The sequence below is a fragment of the Patella vulgata genome, chromosome 5 (assembly GCF_932274485.2).
Source record: "Patella vulgata chromosome 5, xgPatVulg1.2, whole genome shotgun sequence".
Taxonomy (NCBI): domain Eukaryota; kingdom Metazoa; phylum Mollusca; class Gastropoda; family Patellidae; genus Patella; species Patella vulgata.
The window spans coordinates 72,843,571-72,861,413 of record NC_065883.2 but is presented as its reverse complement, the minus strand read 5'-3'; the positions used below and the strand labels follow the sequence as shown (position 1 = coordinate 72,861,413).

Genomic DNA, 17,843 nt, shown 5'->3' with positions numbered 1-17,843 from the left:
GCTGGTTTGTCTTATCGGTTTTGCATTCTTCGTAGTCCGGTTTCTCCTGCACATGCTATTTGGTAGTCACCGTGTCTAACTGCCAAGACTGTTCCAAGAATCTTTCTTGTCTACTGTCCCCGATTTCCAACCACTAGGGGCCCAAACGACCCCCGATATCCACCTCGGGACAAAGGGGTCAATACGTTAGCTTTACATCACGACAAGGAGTAAGGTCACTTTCCCGGCCTCGGAGGCTTTCTCCGGGTCCACCCAATGCTAATGACTTCAACGCGTAAGCTAATTATTTAAATACCCCTGGAAATGGCCTGGTATGTGTCGAGGAGTGGACGTTAAACTTCGCGCTATCAATCTATTGTATCTGTTTAGTAATTTTCCCAGAATGCTTGTTATGATCATTTTAATCGTTTATTGACAGGTCTAGCTCACCTCTAGCACAATTATACGGTACAAAAGCTACGCTAGAACATCATCATTTTAATCATGCCATTATGATATTGAACAGTGATGTAAGTATTGACTATTTTTTTTATATAAATTTGTTAAAATCCGGACCTTGTGTGAACCCTCGATACTACTTTCAAACTCGGTCAGCACCGGACGACAATGAAGTGCCATATCTGTGGTAATTTAAGCTGGAATGTATTTGTATTTCGGGTCGTGTATTTTTGAAACTATTATTGAAAAATAGGTAATTAATAAAATGGTAGCGACTTGACAACTCCTGTAAGCCCCGTGGGTTAGAGGCTGTCACAGTAAACGGTAGGTTCCGGGGTCACTCGAGGAGGATCCTCGGTATTTTTTAATATGGTGCACCCCTCCCCCCAGAATACTTCACGACTATACCTGTAGGCATTAGCCCAGGATCACGTGGCTAAGTGGGTAAGACGCTGGCTCGCTAATCTGGAGGTTGGGTGTTCGATCCCTGCATTAGCCGAGAAAGTTCATCCAGATTTTCCGGCGTGGTTCCCCCTTGTCAGTGATGCAGGACGGAGGGCCTGACAAGGACAGCTGTCTAGTCCTTCGGATGAGACGAAAAACCGAGGTCCCGTGTATACATTGGAATGCACGTAAAAGATCCCTTGACAGTTGGAATTCGATATAAGAGTAGGCGATAGTGCCGCTGCCCCGGCAAAATTTCCCTCATAGCACACTGTATGGTGTATGCCCGTCTTCATTAGCCCAGCATAGAAGCAGAACAGTAGGACGTTAAACCCCATTTCATTAGCCCAGTTGGTGCAGAAACGCACGAGGTTAGGCCCCCTTTTTATTTCAATGCCATCTATTTATAAATTATTGTTACCCATATAAGGTGAACGCTTATATTAAGTAAAACGTGAAATGATCTCTAAAATCAGAAAGCGCCATAATTGTGCTTTAAAATTATTGTCCGTAACTCTCACCCATAATTGTGCTTTAAATTATTGTATATAACTCCCACCCATAATTGTCAATAATTGGGCTCAGATATTTACTTCCTATTTATTATGAGACACTACGTGTGATTGGTCAGTCTTTGTTATTTTATTTTTCTTACAACACTTCCGGTTGTTCGGGCTAGAGATAAAAGCTAACAATTATATACATCATCTTGTGAAATGTTAAAAGGGGGAATTTATTTTATTAAACATAATATTTTTCCTCCCGGCAGACTCTATTGATCGTGGTTTTTCAATTGTTCGATCATTAACTGAAGAAAACCTATAAAATATGCCACAATTGACAAAAATTGTATAAAATGTCGTTATATAGAAATCTTTGCGAGATAATTATCGACGTGTTCATTATAAAATTTATAACAATTACTGTATTTTGAATACGTGGATAATGGGTGGTACGCGAACAAATGTCAAGTGAACAGAGTTTTTTTTTTTTCTTCTCTCTGTGCGTCGTATTCCTTAACACCATAATAATATGGTGAATTGTATGGAAATAAAGTGCGTGAGTGGATTGATTTTTTTTCTCCTTTTCTACTCATACCTTACAAGGTTTGCTGCATGCAAGATTTAGCTTTAAGGGCATCCGTCCACTTATAATACGCGCTAAAGAAGCTATAGCTCTGTTCTTTTTAAACCAAATGGACGTAAAGGGTCACAAGGTACATCTTATTGTAATATTGGTGTATATGAGCTGATTTAGATTCATTTTCTTTACAATTATATTGTAATATCGAAATACGTGAGCAGACTAAATTGGATTGAAGTCGCTCCCGGCTGGTTGACCCAGTCTACATCGGAAGTACGGTTTGACATTTTACTTACGCACTGACCTTTTGCCTCGTTCATTAAGGCGCCTCATTACAAATGGCACTGGTCGACTGATTTTAAAATATAACATACTGCCTAAAATAGGATGTTAGGATCCCATATTTTCACAGAATATGACAAAGTACATTACTATTTATTTAATGGACCAATAAATTATGTTTGCAATGTCGAAGACTCTATATAATATTGAGTTAAGACTATACTCCCTTTAAATACTGGGGAGATTGGGTGGCTAAATGGTTAACGTGTGTGTGCTGGTCAAGCTGGCTGTCATTGAGTCATGTGGTGTGGTTTCGATTCCCCGCTTGTACGGAACAAGGAGTAGGCTATGGTCGTCTGTCCAACATCGTGAGTTTTCTCCGGGTCCTCCAGTTTCAACCCACTGCTTACGACCCTACGCAGAAGCAAGTTATTGAAATAAAATTGGAACATAGTTTGTGTCGAGTGGACGTAAAATCCCATTTCTCTTTCTATCTCTCTACCCCTTTAAATACTGGGGTAATTCAACGGGTGTACTATTACTGGGTAATATTGACTTAAAGCTTTTCACATTGACAGCTTGACAGAATAAAGTGTAAAGTACTCGAAGTAAGAAACATTAGAAACTTACTATCAATCAATGTCGCCCTATTAAATAAAAAAAATATTGAATTTTATTTTTATGATATTTTCAGGGTCATAATATATTCAGCAATTTTTCATCTGAAGACTACAGTGAAGTTATTAATTTGTTAAAACAAGCCATATTAGCCACAGATTTGTCATTACATATACAGTAAGTATAAGCCATATTACCATTACATATACAATACATATAAGCCATATTATCATTACATATACAATACATATAAGCCATATTACCATTACATATATAATACATATAAGCCATGTTATCATTACATATACAATACATTTAAGTCATATTATTATTACATATGAAGTTAGTATAACTCATATTATCATTACATACTATTATGTGTAAAGTAAGTGTAGGTCATATTATCATTACATATACAGTAAGTGTAGTCATATTATCATTACATATACAGTAAGTATAAGCCATATTACCATTACATATACAGTAAGTGTAGTCTTATAATCATTAACTATACAGTAAGTATCAGACATATTATCATATCATATGTGAACAGTAAGTGTAAGCCATATTATCATTACATATACAGTAAGTATAAGACATATTACCATTAAATATGCGTAAAGTAAGTGTAGGTTATATTATCATTACATATATAGTAAGTGTAAGCCATATTATCATTACATATACAATAAGTATAAGTCATATTATCATTACATACTATCATTATCATTACATATTATCACATTATCATTACATATAGAATTCCAATAAGCCATATTATCATTTCGGGTGGGGGTGGCCGAATAGTAAGCACGTGCGCGCTGTATCATAAGGTCTGTCATTTAGTCAGCTGGCGAGGTTTCGATTCCCCGGCTGTACGTGACAAGAAATAGGGTCGACTGTCCATCCCCTTGGGTTTTCTCCGGGTCCTCGAATTTCTCTCACTGCTAAAGACCCCTAAGCGCAAGCGAATTTTTAAAATATTGAACCATGTGTTAGTCCAGAAATGACCTAGTTCATGTCGACGTTAAACCCCATTTCTTTCTTTCTTTCATTTTATTACCATTACATATACAGTAAATATAAGTCATATTATCATTACATATACAGTAAATATAAGTTCTATTATCATTACATATACAGTAAATATAAGCCATATTATCATTACATATACAGTAAATATAAGCCATATTATCATTACATATATAGTAAATATAAGCCATATTATCATTACATATACAGTAATATAAGTCATGTAATCATTACATATACAGTATATATAAGTCATATTATCATTACATATGCAGTAAATATAAGTCATATTATCATAACATATTAAGTTAGTATATGTCATATAACACATAATGTACAGTGAGTATAATCTATATGAGCTACATATTTTGCCGTCCGTAAACTTTTATCATCTTCGTCTCACATATCCTTTGCTAAAGACACGCTCTCTTTACTATGTACGTTAACACCCCGTTGGAACACCTGCGGTGGCCTGAAAGGGCCTATCTTTCTCTAATCACGTTCTTATTGCAGTTTCAACTTTCCTTAGCAAATGAACTAAATCATATTGGAAGAGGATAACAAACTGTCCCCAAGCTGACAAATCGGCCCCGTTTGTCGCGACGCAGGAGCGCCATCACGTAGTGATCTCTAAAACTATTATGACCACTTCCACCTTCATTTCTATCGGGTTTGGAGCTCAAAGTACGGCAATAAACTCGCTCTAACTTGACTGAATTAAAAATCTAACATACCTTTCGACTTTGTGGAATAACAATCTATAATTCTACTGATCTATTTTTTGAAAATCTTATCGGATTCCTGAGAACAGATGTAGGCCTATTTTCTTCATGATCACCATCAAAACATTGAAGAATCCATTATGTCGTAAATTTTATGTTAATTAGATTGCCATTTTGGATCCATGTGTCAACGCTTTAAATCACATGGATCCAGTAAACCTTCTAACTGTTTAATTCCATTTTTTTCATTGAAGATTCTTATATTACAAATCTTTCCTTACACTAGAAACGTAATCACTGGATGTTAAAACGTAAAATATCTTCATTAGTTCTGTACCGAATTAACCTAAGAAGATAAGGGTTCAATTATACGTACTTTCTGACTAAGTTTGTTATAAGACTTATTAAGTCAATAATAGGATTGCAGACCTAAGATTCTTATGAAGCTCAAATTACTAATATCATTACTGGTTTCTGTATTGATTTATTCCAACTAAATTTATCACATCAAAGTTGACTGGGGTTAACAGCCCGGAGTCATGGTGGCTCGGTGAGTAAGATGTTGGATGTCCCGTGTTCGATCCCAGCGTTGACCGGCAAGGTTCAACGGGATTTTCCTGCGTGGCTCTCCCGTGTCAGTTGTGCAGGACCCATCGTATAGTCGTTCGGGTTGGACGAAAAACCGAGGTCCCGTGTACACATTGGTGTGTACGTAAAAGATCCCCTAACAGTTGCCGCTGTCCGGGCAAAATTTCACACATAGCACACTGTATGGCGTAAGCCCTTCTTCATTAGCCCAATCGGTACAGACAGTAGGACGTCAAACCCCATTTCATTTCTCTTGGGTTAACAATAATGTGATATAACCAGAGCAACATTTTTTGGAATAAAATAGGGTTTTTCGTCAAACTGTTCTGTACCGACTGGGCTATACAATATGAAACGTGCTATGAGGGGAATTGGGCCCTGACAATTCCAACTGCCAAGGGTTCTTATGAATAATAGCTAACGTGTCCGCGGATATCGGTTTTTGATCCGATCCGAACGACTGGACATTCTTCTATGTCGGGTTCTCCGCCCAACAACACAGACAAGAGGAGGCCACAGTAAAATATCCCGATGAGCTGTCTTGGTCAACACAGGGATCGAACCAACAGCCTTTCCACTGAGCTCCTGTGGCTTACTGCAAACATACGAGAAGGCTTGCCGCGCAGGCCTCCTTATTACCGACAAAAAAAAACTTTTGCGCATTCCCCATCCCAGTAATATATTCTAAAACTACTACACCGTGGTTAAAATATACACGGGGAGATAACTCCGCGAATATAGTTGCGGAAGTTCCGGATTCGTGATCAGCCTTCAGTTTTTACATATTGATACTAGTTAACCTTCATGTTGTCTTTTTTTTTTACAGATTACGTGAGAAGTTCTTTTCATTAGTTGATGCTGGTATAAAGATATGTGATGATCGTGAATCTAAAGAAATCTATCGGAGTATTATTATGACTACCTGTGATATAGCAGCCATTACTAAACCCTGGGATATACAAAGACGGGTAAGTACGGGAATCCTTGGCCGGGTTGGATTAAGTTTCCATGGGGACCCTGGCTGAACATGTTACTCGGGCCGTTGCATCAATGGTGGAGTACTGGGTGGCCGAATTGTTGGGGCGTGCGTATTGCATCATAAGGTCTGTCACTGATTCAAATGGCGTGGTTTCGATTCCCCAGTTGAAGGATGACAAGGAGTAGTGTTGATTGCCCAACCTCGTGGGTTTTTTCCGGGTCCTCATGTTTCCTGCCTCTGCTAAAGACCCCCACGCGCAAGCGAATTATTGAAATAAAATTGAATCATATGTTAGTCCCAAAATGACCTAATTTGTGTCGAATGGACGTTAAATGGAATTTGATTTAACGTCTTGTCAACACAATGCGTCCATACAGTGTGCTATGAGGGAAATTTTGCCCAGACAGCGGCGCTATGGTCTACTTTATATCATATTCCAACTACCAAAGGACCTTTTACGCACACGCCAATGTGTGCACGGGAACTCGGTTTTCCATACCTTCCGAACGACTAGATAGTTGTCGTTGTCTGGTCCTCTAGCCTGCGCCACTGACAAGAAGGAAGGCAGGGATCGAACACGAGATAACGTATTACTCACTGAGTCACATTGGCTCCCCACGTGTGTTATGTAAAAGTGAGAATTTTGAGCCGACAAAAGTGCTTCCACCCACTTCTTTAAAATGAACATGTTATTAAACCCTGAATTTCCCGCACCAAAGCTAATGAAGACGGACATATCTTATAGGTTGACGCTATTTTGTGTTGATAACATGGCTATATTCGTCAACGAAAGTGTCCTTAAAATTACGTAGTCTTTTATATCAAGTGTTCTACAAAATAACATGCCAAGAAAAGTGGCATGGAGTTAATGATTTCTTCGAGTGATATCAAGTCGTTGGAATTTTCAATTGAATGAAATGTTCCATGGATCACGTTCATGGGTGATCTAAAACAATCATTTCGAGTGCACCGTGGATTCTAAGTAACTTCGTGCCATGGACTCGTGATGGATGGTTTGGTTTAATTTAATTCCATTAGCAAGACAGAACCGTTTAAGTTATTGGCTTGGCAATCACTCTCTCCTTTATCGGCCATTTTCCTCATTTTCTTCCAGTCTTTTTTTTCAACATTCCTTGTCTAATTTAGATGTAAAACGCGTAATACAATAGACATTAATTCGGTTAATGATGGAATGTCTTCGTAAACATGGTGGTAATAAAAATAGAAGTATCCTACTTTCAATTTAAGTTCGTCTCCTTAACTTCTCAACAGGCCGTTTAAGTGGTCTTTATCTATTCATGTTGAAGGCAATCATTTACATGTATTACCATGTATTATGTACCGACCTTAACCTTCAAGATCTGCTAGGTCATGGGTGGGCTGGGTGCTAAGAGGGCGACAGAGGCAGAGAAATACAAAAACAGAGGGAAATGTTTATTGAAATAAAATTGAACCATGTGTTAGTCCCGAAATGATGGAGTACGATGGACATGACACTTGACATGATTGTTCCTCGGTCAATGGCGCATTGATTGGCGAACTCTAGGGGAGTGGCAATATAGGCCTAGCCTGTTCCGCAATCCTTTTCTGAGAATAAAATATTGTTTATAAAAAGAAAGAAAAAATATGCCCCCATGGATCAACGGGCTTCGATTTTTGTAGATTAGATTACAATTTCAAGATGGCTGCGATGACGTTTCCTTGTCTATAGTATGTTCGTAAGCACTCGTGTTTGTTCTAGTAACCAACCTCGTGGGTTTTCTCCGGGTCTTCCGGTTTCCTCCCACTGCTAAAGACCCCTACGCGCATGCGAATTATGTAAATAAAATTAAAACCATATGTTAGTCCCGAAATGACCTAGTTTGTGTCGAGTGGACGTTAAACCCCATTTCTCTCTCTCTCTCTCTCTCTCTCTCTCTCTTGTTCTAGTAATTATTTACATTATACTAGCCAAAAGTATTACCAACGCTTTGAGTTCGTTGTTTCGTGATTTATTTTTCTGTTTTAGTCAAAAATCTCACAATCTGATTAAAACATAGATCCTATTTCGTTTCGTTTTTTATAGTTCAAAATTTTGTTTTACTTGTCTTTACTACACTAAGATCTGGAAGAGTTGTTATATAACCCGCGTTCTGGATGATATGAGGGATTAGCCAATGAAACGGTCTGTTACGGCGAGTTTTTAGCGCGAGGTGCACGGAGCTGTGGATAAACCACTAGAAACGACAAATGCCTGACGTCATAAGGTCAAAAGCCGCTCGTATGACACCTGACGCGACCTTTCACTACAACTGGTCAGATGTTCATTTAGTGTCGGCCATCGAAAGTATAAAAAAACGAAACGAAATATAGATCTCTATTTTAATCTCATATTAGGCAAAGATTTTGCAAACTTGTCCTTAGTGATTCTTGGAAAGTATTTTGATCGCACATCAGTACAAAGAGACTCGAGAACCAGCATGGCCATATACAGACAGTTCCATGATATCCATATGTCGTGAATTATGTGGATTTTCTTCTGGCATAAAGGCTCATTAACACTGATTTACAGAACTAGACATGACATTGATTAAATTATGTGGCATGGATTAGACTCATAATTGCACTGATCTGCATGACAAGCAAGTAAAATTAGCCATATTCACTTCACCGTCATTGGAGCTCGCTGACAGTGGGGATCAAGGTCGGCTCATACTTTTACTTGATTTTTCTTTGCTCTAAATCTTTAAGGCGTACAATCGGGGAATCGAAACGACGCCACTTGACTCAATGACAAACCTTATGATGCAACGCGCACGCGTTAATTATTCGCAAAGCCAAACCCCGAGTATTTATTGCTATATTATACAATGTCGTCACTGTTTAGCAATATTTGAATATCTTATTACCAAGGTTGTGTCGTGGTGTTGTGTGGATATCGGTATTAAGTTCTATAATGATGCAATAGCGTGATGCACAAGATAAACATTGGGTATCATGGCCACCGACATCAATCATTATGGTAGTTTAATAGAAGGTTTGGGTTTGTTTTTAAATTGAGAATCAACGACTTTCGAAATTTGAATCTAGAATCTTGACAGGTTATGTTTGGCCTAGTGTTATTTATCAAATGAGTCGCCTACTCTTATATCGAATTCCAACTCCCAAGAGAGAGAGAGAGAGAGAGAGGGGGGGGGGTAAGTTCCACTCGACATAAACTAACATATGGTTTAATTTTAATTTCAATAATTCGCTGGCAAGAACAGCTGTCTAGTCGTTCGGGTGGGACGAAAAAAACCGATGTCCCGTGTTCATGTTGATGTGTACGTAAAAGATCCCCTGGCAGATTAAATTCTATATAGAACACTATATGCCCGTCTTCATTAGTCCAGTCGGAGCAGAACAGTAGGACGTTAAACCCCATTTCATTTCATTTTTTAGATCCGTCTTCATTAGCTCAGTCGGAGCAGAACAGTAGGAATTGAAATGAAATTAAATGGGGTTTAACCCCCTACTGTTCTAATGAAGACGGGCATACGCTATACAGTGTACTATGAGGGAAATTTTGCCCGGACAGTTTCACTACGAAATCCAACTGTCAAGGGATCTTTTACGTGCACGTCAATGTGTACAGGGGACCTCGGTTTTTCGTTCCATCCGAACGACTAGACAGCTGTCCTTGCCAGGCCGTCCGTCCTGCATCACTGACAAGGGGGAACCACGCCGGAAAATCTGAATGAACCTCCAGGCTAGCCAGCATCTTATCCACCTTGCCACCGTGAGGCCTGGTGTGAGAATAATTTAAACGGGAATAGTTATCAATGAGAATTCTACATGTCGTGTTTTATTGTGTTGCCATGATTACCGGATATGTCTTTATTATGGAAATGGTGGGTTTCCATAAAAAAAATCTAGAAGTTGATGTAATTCATTTTGAGGAATGAGTTTCAGTTTTTTATGTCATTTATTTTTTACTACTGACACTTAACATTGATGCTTGGATGGCTACTGTCAATTATTTCTACCGTAGTATTGCAACACGCTCGTTTTAAACATACATTATGCAAGACATAAATCTGCCTATTCTAGACCTTTCTTTAGGCCTGAAATGTTATATAAACTATTAATTAGACATTAATTAGATTATCCTGGTCATAATCAACACTCGATGACATCGCTAGCCTGCGGTATTTACTGTATTAGAATCCGATCTGCTGCTCAACCCTCATTGATAATTAAATCAAAAAATGGATAATCGAGACTCTCTCTCTCTCTCTCTCTCTCTCTCTCTCTCGCTCTCTCTCTCTCTCTCTCGGGAATTTCCAGTTCCACCATGGGCGCTATTAGTTCATCAGTGATCTATGCGCATGACAAATTGCGCAAAATGTACACCCGTAAAAGACTTAATTGCGATTACGATTCATATTTTTGTTAATCATTGATTTGATTTGCATAAACAAAATAGAGATAACTACGATTGTGTTTGATGTTTTTGGACCAGGAGTGGACAGAAAGCGCATCTCATCTTCTTCTTGTTCTGCTTCTTGTTCTTCTTGTTCTTGTTCTTCGAAAAAAAGCCAAAGGTTCCACCAATTGAAGTACGATTAACTTGACGCCTGACATGCGCGCCCCGTGTACAGTTTCGCATCGATTGATGTACTTCCATTTTTGATGTGACGTCAGAATTTCAAGATGGTGGCGATTGCTTCATGATTAGTTACTTGTCCGTAGTTCGTCCGTAATTGTTATTATTCATTGATTAATTTCTCTTTCAGGCTGCTGATTTGGTTGTTACAGAATTTTTTGATCAGGGTGATAAAGAAAAGAATGAGTTAAAACTTCAACCAATGGTAAACACTTTGTTATTTATTTAAATATTAAAGCTGATCCGTCTGGGTAATCGTGAATATATTTGTGTTAAATTCCACTTAAGTATTTACAATGATTGATGCAAGGGCTGTTGTTAGGTGATGGGCGTCAATTATCTTTATATTTTGAAGATAGAATTTATAAAATTCTGAGTAAAAAGGGTTTCGAATGATTATGTAGAATAATTTTTATGAAAAGACATTAGCATCATAAAACTGATGATATTCGGGCAATCCGATTCTGCGGGGTTGGATGGCCGAATGGTTAGCACGAGCGCGCTGTATCATAAAGTCTGTCATTGAGTCAACTGGCGTGGTTTTGATTTCCCGGTTGTACGTGTGAAGGAGTAGAGTCACCTGTCCAACCTCGTGGGTTTTCTCCGGGTCCTCTGGTTTCCTCCAACTACTAAAGACCTCTACGCGCATGCGAATTATTGAAATAAAAACCATATGTTACTCCCGAAAAGACCTAGTTTATGTCCAGTGGACGTTAAACTCATTCCCCTCTCTCTCTCTCTATCTCTCTCTCTCTCTCTCTCTCGCAATCCGATTCTACACATTGTGTAACCTGTATACGATTTGCCAGTCTTTACCATTGCGACTTCCGGTCCCACACAACCGAGCCTGCAAGGTGTAATAAATTCAGTTTTTCGGCTCACAAAGCAAGGGCATATTACTGTGCAGAACACATAACGTCACGTCCTTTTCATTAAATTCGGCGTGCACGTGAAAGAACTCCTTTACACTCGGAACTCGATGAAGAGTAGATGGAAACGGTGCTTCCTGGTCAAAATGTCCTTCATAGTACACTGCATGGCGTATGTCCGTCCTCATTAGCCCACACGGACGAAGGGCCTGACAAGAATAGTTGTCTAGTCGTTCTGATGGGACAAACCATCGAGGTCTCGTGTACACATTGGCAATGGCATGCACGTAAAAGATCTCTTGGCAGTTGGAATTCGATATAAGAGTAGGCCGTAGCGCCGCTGTCCAGGCAAAATTTTATAGCACACTGTATGACGTATGTCCGTCTTCATTAGCCCAGTAGGAGCAAAACAGTAGGACGTTAAACCCCATATTATTTCATCCACGTTGTGTATTCTACAGGCATGTATGGACAGAGAGAAACAAGATGAAATAGCCAAATTACAAATGTCGTGGATTGATGGCATCTGTTTACCGCTGTATAAGGTAATCTAACTCTATCATCTTTTAAAAATATTAATAACTGTAATAATGTAATGGGCTGCGATATCAATCCAGAGGAAGCGGCGTTAAATAAAACTATTTCACACATATCCAACTCTATCCCCTGACGTAAGATGCTGATGATTCCGATTTTGAACCATTCCACACCGCCAAGACAAAAACCCCAGAAACAATAACCCCCAGACGCAATAAGCTACTATCCTACAATACTATAAGCTACTATCCTACAAACAATATCCCCAGAAAAAATAAACCCATAAGCAATAACCCCAGAAGCAATATCGCCTGAAGCAATAACCCAAGAAGCAATAATTTCAAAACTCCAGAAACAGTAATCCCAGAAGCAAAAACCCCAGACACAACAATCCCGGAAGCCGTAATCCCAGATACAATAACGTCAGAAACAATAATCCCAGAAGCAATGACCCAGAAACAATAATCCCAAACCGCAGATGCAATAGCCAATAACCCCAAAAGCAATAACCTCAGAAACAATAACCCCCAGACACAATAACTACAGTAGCAATAACCCCAGAAACAGTAACCCCCAGGCACATTAACTACAGAATCATTAACCCAAGAAACAGTAACCCCCAGACACAATACCTACAGAAGCATCAACCCCAGCAACTGTTACCTCCGAAACAATAACCCCAGAAACAGTAATCCCAGATGCAATATCCCAGAAACAAGACACAATTTAGAAGATCTTGATCATTTTTTTCTGGCTCTAGCGCAGGCCGATATCTCCCCATCACCTATAGCTAGTCGAGGAGAGGGAGGATATGCCACAAATGTTCCGTTTTCTTTATAGTATTCGTTGAGGAATGGAATGTAGGTCGATAACGTTATATTTTATGTTCTTCTCCAACTGGGCTAATTAAGACGGACATACGCCATACAGTGTGCTATGAAGACATTGTGCCCGGGCAGCAGCGATACGACTTACTCTTATTTTGAATGCCAACTGACAAGGGTTTGAACGACTATACGTTGTCTCTTGCCGGGTCCTTATAGTTTTATGTGTATCAGATGAAACATAACTTTCACTGTTTCTGTTTTAACTTTTCAGAAATTAGCTAAAATGGATACCAATTTTGAACCGATGTTGAAAGGTGTGTTGGCTAATCGAGACAGATGGGAAATACTAGACGCAGAAAGACTGGCTAAACAGGCTGTTTTAGAAACTGGCGTGTAAAGACTAACTAAACAAGCTGTTTCTAATCTCAATAAGCTGTTTTAGAAACTGGAGTGTAAAGACCGCTAAACAAACTGTTTTAGAAACTGGACTGTAAGAACCGCTAAATAAGTTGTTTTAGAAACTGGAGTGTAAGGACTTTCGAAACAAGCTGTTTTAGAAACTGGAGTACTGACGTGTTAAGACTAACACAAAGGGAGTGTAAGCACTTGCCAAACAGGCTGTTTTAGAAACTGTGTGTAAAAACTAGCAAAACAAGCTTTTTGGAAACAGGCGTGTAAGACTAACTAAATAGACTGTTTTAGAAACTGGACTGTAATAACTAGCAAAAAAGAGCTGTTTTAGAAACCACCGTGTAAAGTTCAGCGATAAATACGTAACCATTCTTTGTGTAGCTACTCGTATCTTAATGCATTTCTCGTTCTATTTCCGGAAACTAGCGCAGGTGAACATGCCATTTAGGACATCGTTGTAGTCTTTTGAAGGACTACTGGACCTCGATTCTTCAACCAAAACAACAGGAAACAAATGCAGATCAAAGGTTGTCCATTCATGTTAATTTAAAGGCTTTATATTATATTTTAAAGCACCATAACAAACTAGACTATTTTAAATGTTAAGGATATTGCGTGAAAGTTCTATTCGCGGCAAGGGATCGTTTTATAGGCCATTGGTGCCTCTGAATGAACCTACCCTGATGACGTCATATGGTGGGATTTGTTTGATGTGTTCCTATCGCGGAAGGGGTTGTTAAATACGCTACGCACAAGACGCTACGCAATATTGCTGAAGAAACAAAACGATTTTAATATTATTATATAACATATAACTATCAAGCACAATAGTGCATGAGCGTTTACAAATTTTATAATATGACTCCTCAGTCAGTGGATTTGGTCCACGTGGGGTTTTAAATGTGGCTATATACGGACAATCTTACCAATTGATCAAAGACGTAACAGAACCTCTAAACTATGTAAAAATATTAATTTCTTTAGGTCCACATTAACTTTTTTTAGCCCCCCCCCCCCCCCCGAGCCTACCACATTCACTGACTCCTTCTTGGTCAACAATGCGTTCTTGTCAGACATCGGGAAACCTCGGCAGACTCAGGTAACCTACATCTAACCTCGGCTGTATGGCGGTAAGTGATGTGTAGCTACACTCATACAATTGTGATGCGGCTACCGGCCGGTTTACTTATTCGGAAAACTAGCCGCTTTTAGAAAGAAGTTCTCAAAATTGCGTCGTTCGCAGAGTGTGTAGAGTTGTTTTTTTATTTCAAATTTGTCCTAGCAATGTAAGCGTTTGCTATCGGACGTACATAACAAACAATATCCAGTTTCTTGAGATAAAACACTCTTCACATGCGTCTTCATCGGCGCCGCCATTTTTAAAAGTAGTTCCAATGGTTGAATTCCACTCGGCAAACCTCGGCAGATTCCGTTACTCTACATCTAGCTTCGGCTGTATGACGGTAATTGATATGTACCTACGCCTATACAATTGCGATGCGGCACCGGTTTACTTATTAGGAAAACTTGTCGCTTTTAAAAAGAAGTTATCAAAATTGCGTCGTTCGAAGAGTGTGTAGAATTTTTAGTGCAAAGTTTTCCTTGTTTGAAGAAAATAGAATAACCTTCAAAGAAAAACAGCTTCAGACTTTGAAATATTTGTATGATAAAACATTCTTCAAAGGCGTCGTCATGGGCAACGCCGTTGGTAATCCGGGAACTTGAAAGTAGTTTCAATGGCGGACTTCGTCATACAGCCGAGGCTAGATGTAGGGTACTGGAATCTGCTGAGGTTTGCCGAGTGGGGGTTTGGTGTAGGGTACCGGAGTCTGCCGACTGCCGAGGTTTACCGAATGGGTGACTTTGAATTTGCTTATAAAGTTCAATATACTTAATGTTTCGTGCTTACTGTTATTACATCATTCTGTAACTTAAAGGCTAATTGGCACAGTTAATTTCGTATTGTTTACTCTCTGGACCAAAAGCAATGACATAATGTACCAAACTGCTATATTTAGCAATAAACAAGGACAATAATTAACTTGCAATAATCCTGAAACAACCGGCACGTTGTCGGTTTTCAATGAATATTCTACTTCTGAGGCCCCTCTCAATTCTCCACCTTCACGACTAGTGGAAGATGAAACAGTATTGTGAACACAATTAAACAAAGTCAAGGGGTAGATCTAATTGATAAGGCCAACGTCAAGGTTGGTCAAAGGTCTCGAGATGTAAACAGGGCTAGCGCTAATCACAATCCTAACCCTAACCTACAATCTCACCAACAATCACGTGCCCTAACTTTACTTACATCTCAGCGAACTTGACGAAAATTGAGCTGGCCTTAACAAATAGATCTAGCCCAAAGCCAATGACGAAGACGGATATTTAAGACTACAGTGCATTTAACAACGGATTATGGCAGTATCAAAATTAGTGCCCCCCCCCCCCCGCCACCGCCCTACCCCTGCCCCTAGATCTTTAGGCCCTAGGCCTCAGCCTGCCAAGCCTTGGTCAATCCGGCACAGCACCAAAGATGGGATTAAAATCTTCTACAGTTGCGAATTAACCGATTTTTGGTCGCAAATGTTATGTAACGCTTTACGTACTATAAATCAAGTGGCATTCTTTATATGTGTTTTTGAAAGATTTTTTAAATTTACACAGATTTTAGCTGTGATCAGAAAATTATCACCTGTGATTGTTTTTCCTGTATTATGTCAGTATTTCCAAACCCATTAAGCCATCAATCGTCCTTTGCATTTATAGAACAATATCTATATTGGATCACTGGATAATACTAGCTAGTAACCATTAAAATGTACGTAAAATTTCAACTTAACCATTAGAAAACACTGTAGGCGCCATAACCCTGGATCCATGTTGCTATTGGACAAGCGCTAAGGCTAAGGCTCAAATAAAGGGGAATTAACTCTCCCATAATAGACGTACAGTCAGAAGCTGGGTGGGTAGATCTATTGTGTATTGTTTGTAAATGAAAATATATCATAATATGTTCTTTCTTGTAAATATTAATTTAGTTCAACAATTGTTAACATATCTTAATAAAACATCAAAAACACCATTCTCTATCTCGACTGTTCAATCCTTCACGGGGACACGTGACTACATGACGGTGCTTGATTGTCAGTCAAGAACGTCCCGAATTGACAGAATTGCAATCACGTGATACGGAATTCAACCCTGTCACAGTTCTGCCAGTCCAACAGCTGAGGTGGTGTGAGTAGAATCAGCTGCCAAGATTGGTTGAGATATTTTTTATGCAATCGGCACATGCATTGTACTCCGAAAATCTCCTTTTCACTCGATTGACACTATTTTTGGAATTGAGAAAATTTAATTCCGGAACGTTCAATCGAGTATCCCCCATGTTAGCAATGGTGGCCTGAAGCCGACTTCCGGTATGATGGCGTGGTACGAGAAAAACTAGTGTAAAGCGCACAAGAGAACCCTTAGAGCTGTTTAATCAGTGAGCTACAGGGCCCAGAATCTAGAGAATCGAGGCCCGTATACCCATTGAGGTACAAGGACCCAGAATCTAGAGAATCGAGGCCCGTTTAATGGGTGAGGTACAAGGATCCAGAATCTAGAGAATCCCGTATAATCAATGAGGTACAAGGGCCTAGAATCTAGATAATCGAGGCCCGTTTGACGTGTGAGATACCTGAACCCAGAAACTAGATAATCGAGAACCGATTAATCAGTGGGGTACAGAGAGACAGAAATGGGGGTAAACGCCCACTCGGCACAAACTAAGTCAGTTCGGGACTAACATGGTTTAATTTTATTTCAATAGTTCGCTTGCGCGTAGGGGTATTTAGCAGTGGGGGGGAACCCACGAAGCTGGAGAGGCAACCCTACTCCTTGCCACGTACAACCGGAGATTTGAAACCACGCCCAGTGCCGGACTGGGCCCACCTATAAAGAAAAAAGAAAAAAGAGAAAGAAAAAAAAGAAAAAAACAAAAGAGAAAGAAAGGAGAGGGGGAGGAAAGAAAAGAAAGAAGGAAGGAGAAGACATGAATAAATGGTTACTTCTTTACAGAACAATTATCAGTTATTATCACAGAAGTAAACAAATATCATCATAAGCTCGTGAGGTTCATGAGCGTATGATGATATTCGTTTACTTCTGTGAGTTCGAAGATTCTCGCTATATTCTGTGATGTGCGTCAACAGAACTGTCAAATACGTGTACTGTATGTATATTATAATTTGCATTATTTTCATCACGGAGATTAAAAGGGTTTTTTTTGACACTGAAGATAATTCTCAAATTCATCTAATGAAAGTTCTCTTAGGTCATTCTGTTATCTAATTGTATCAGGAAATCAAAAATGGGTTTGCGGTTGTCAATTTTCAAAATTTT

The 17,843-nt window shown here is 39.2% G+C and overlaps 1 protein-coding gene across 2 annotated transcripts in view; it reads left to right on the top strand.

Moving 5' to 3' along the window:
- The window catches only part of LOC126822339 (dual 3',5'-cyclic-AMP and -GMP phosphodiesterase 11A), a 147,416-nt gene extending 130,863 nt beyond the window's left edge, over positions 1-16,553 (top strand). For both annotated transcript variants that reach the window (XM_050551180.2, XM_050551179.2), the window contains 6 exons: positions 419-509; positions 2,942-3,042; positions 6,034-6,175; positions 10,941-11,015; positions 12,141-12,224; positions 13,315-16,553. In XM_050551180.2, the coding sequence (XP_050407137.1) occupies positions 419-509; positions 2,942-3,042; positions 6,034-6,175; positions 10,941-11,015; positions 12,141-12,224; positions 13,315-13,440 (619 nt within the window). In that variant the 3' untranslated portion in view covers positions 13,441-16,553. The remainder of the gene's footprint in view (positions 1-418; positions 510-2,941; positions 3,043-6,033; positions 6,176-10,940; positions 11,016-12,140; positions 12,225-13,314) is intronic.
- The last annotated feature ends 1,290 nt before the right edge of the window (positions 16,554-17,843 follow it).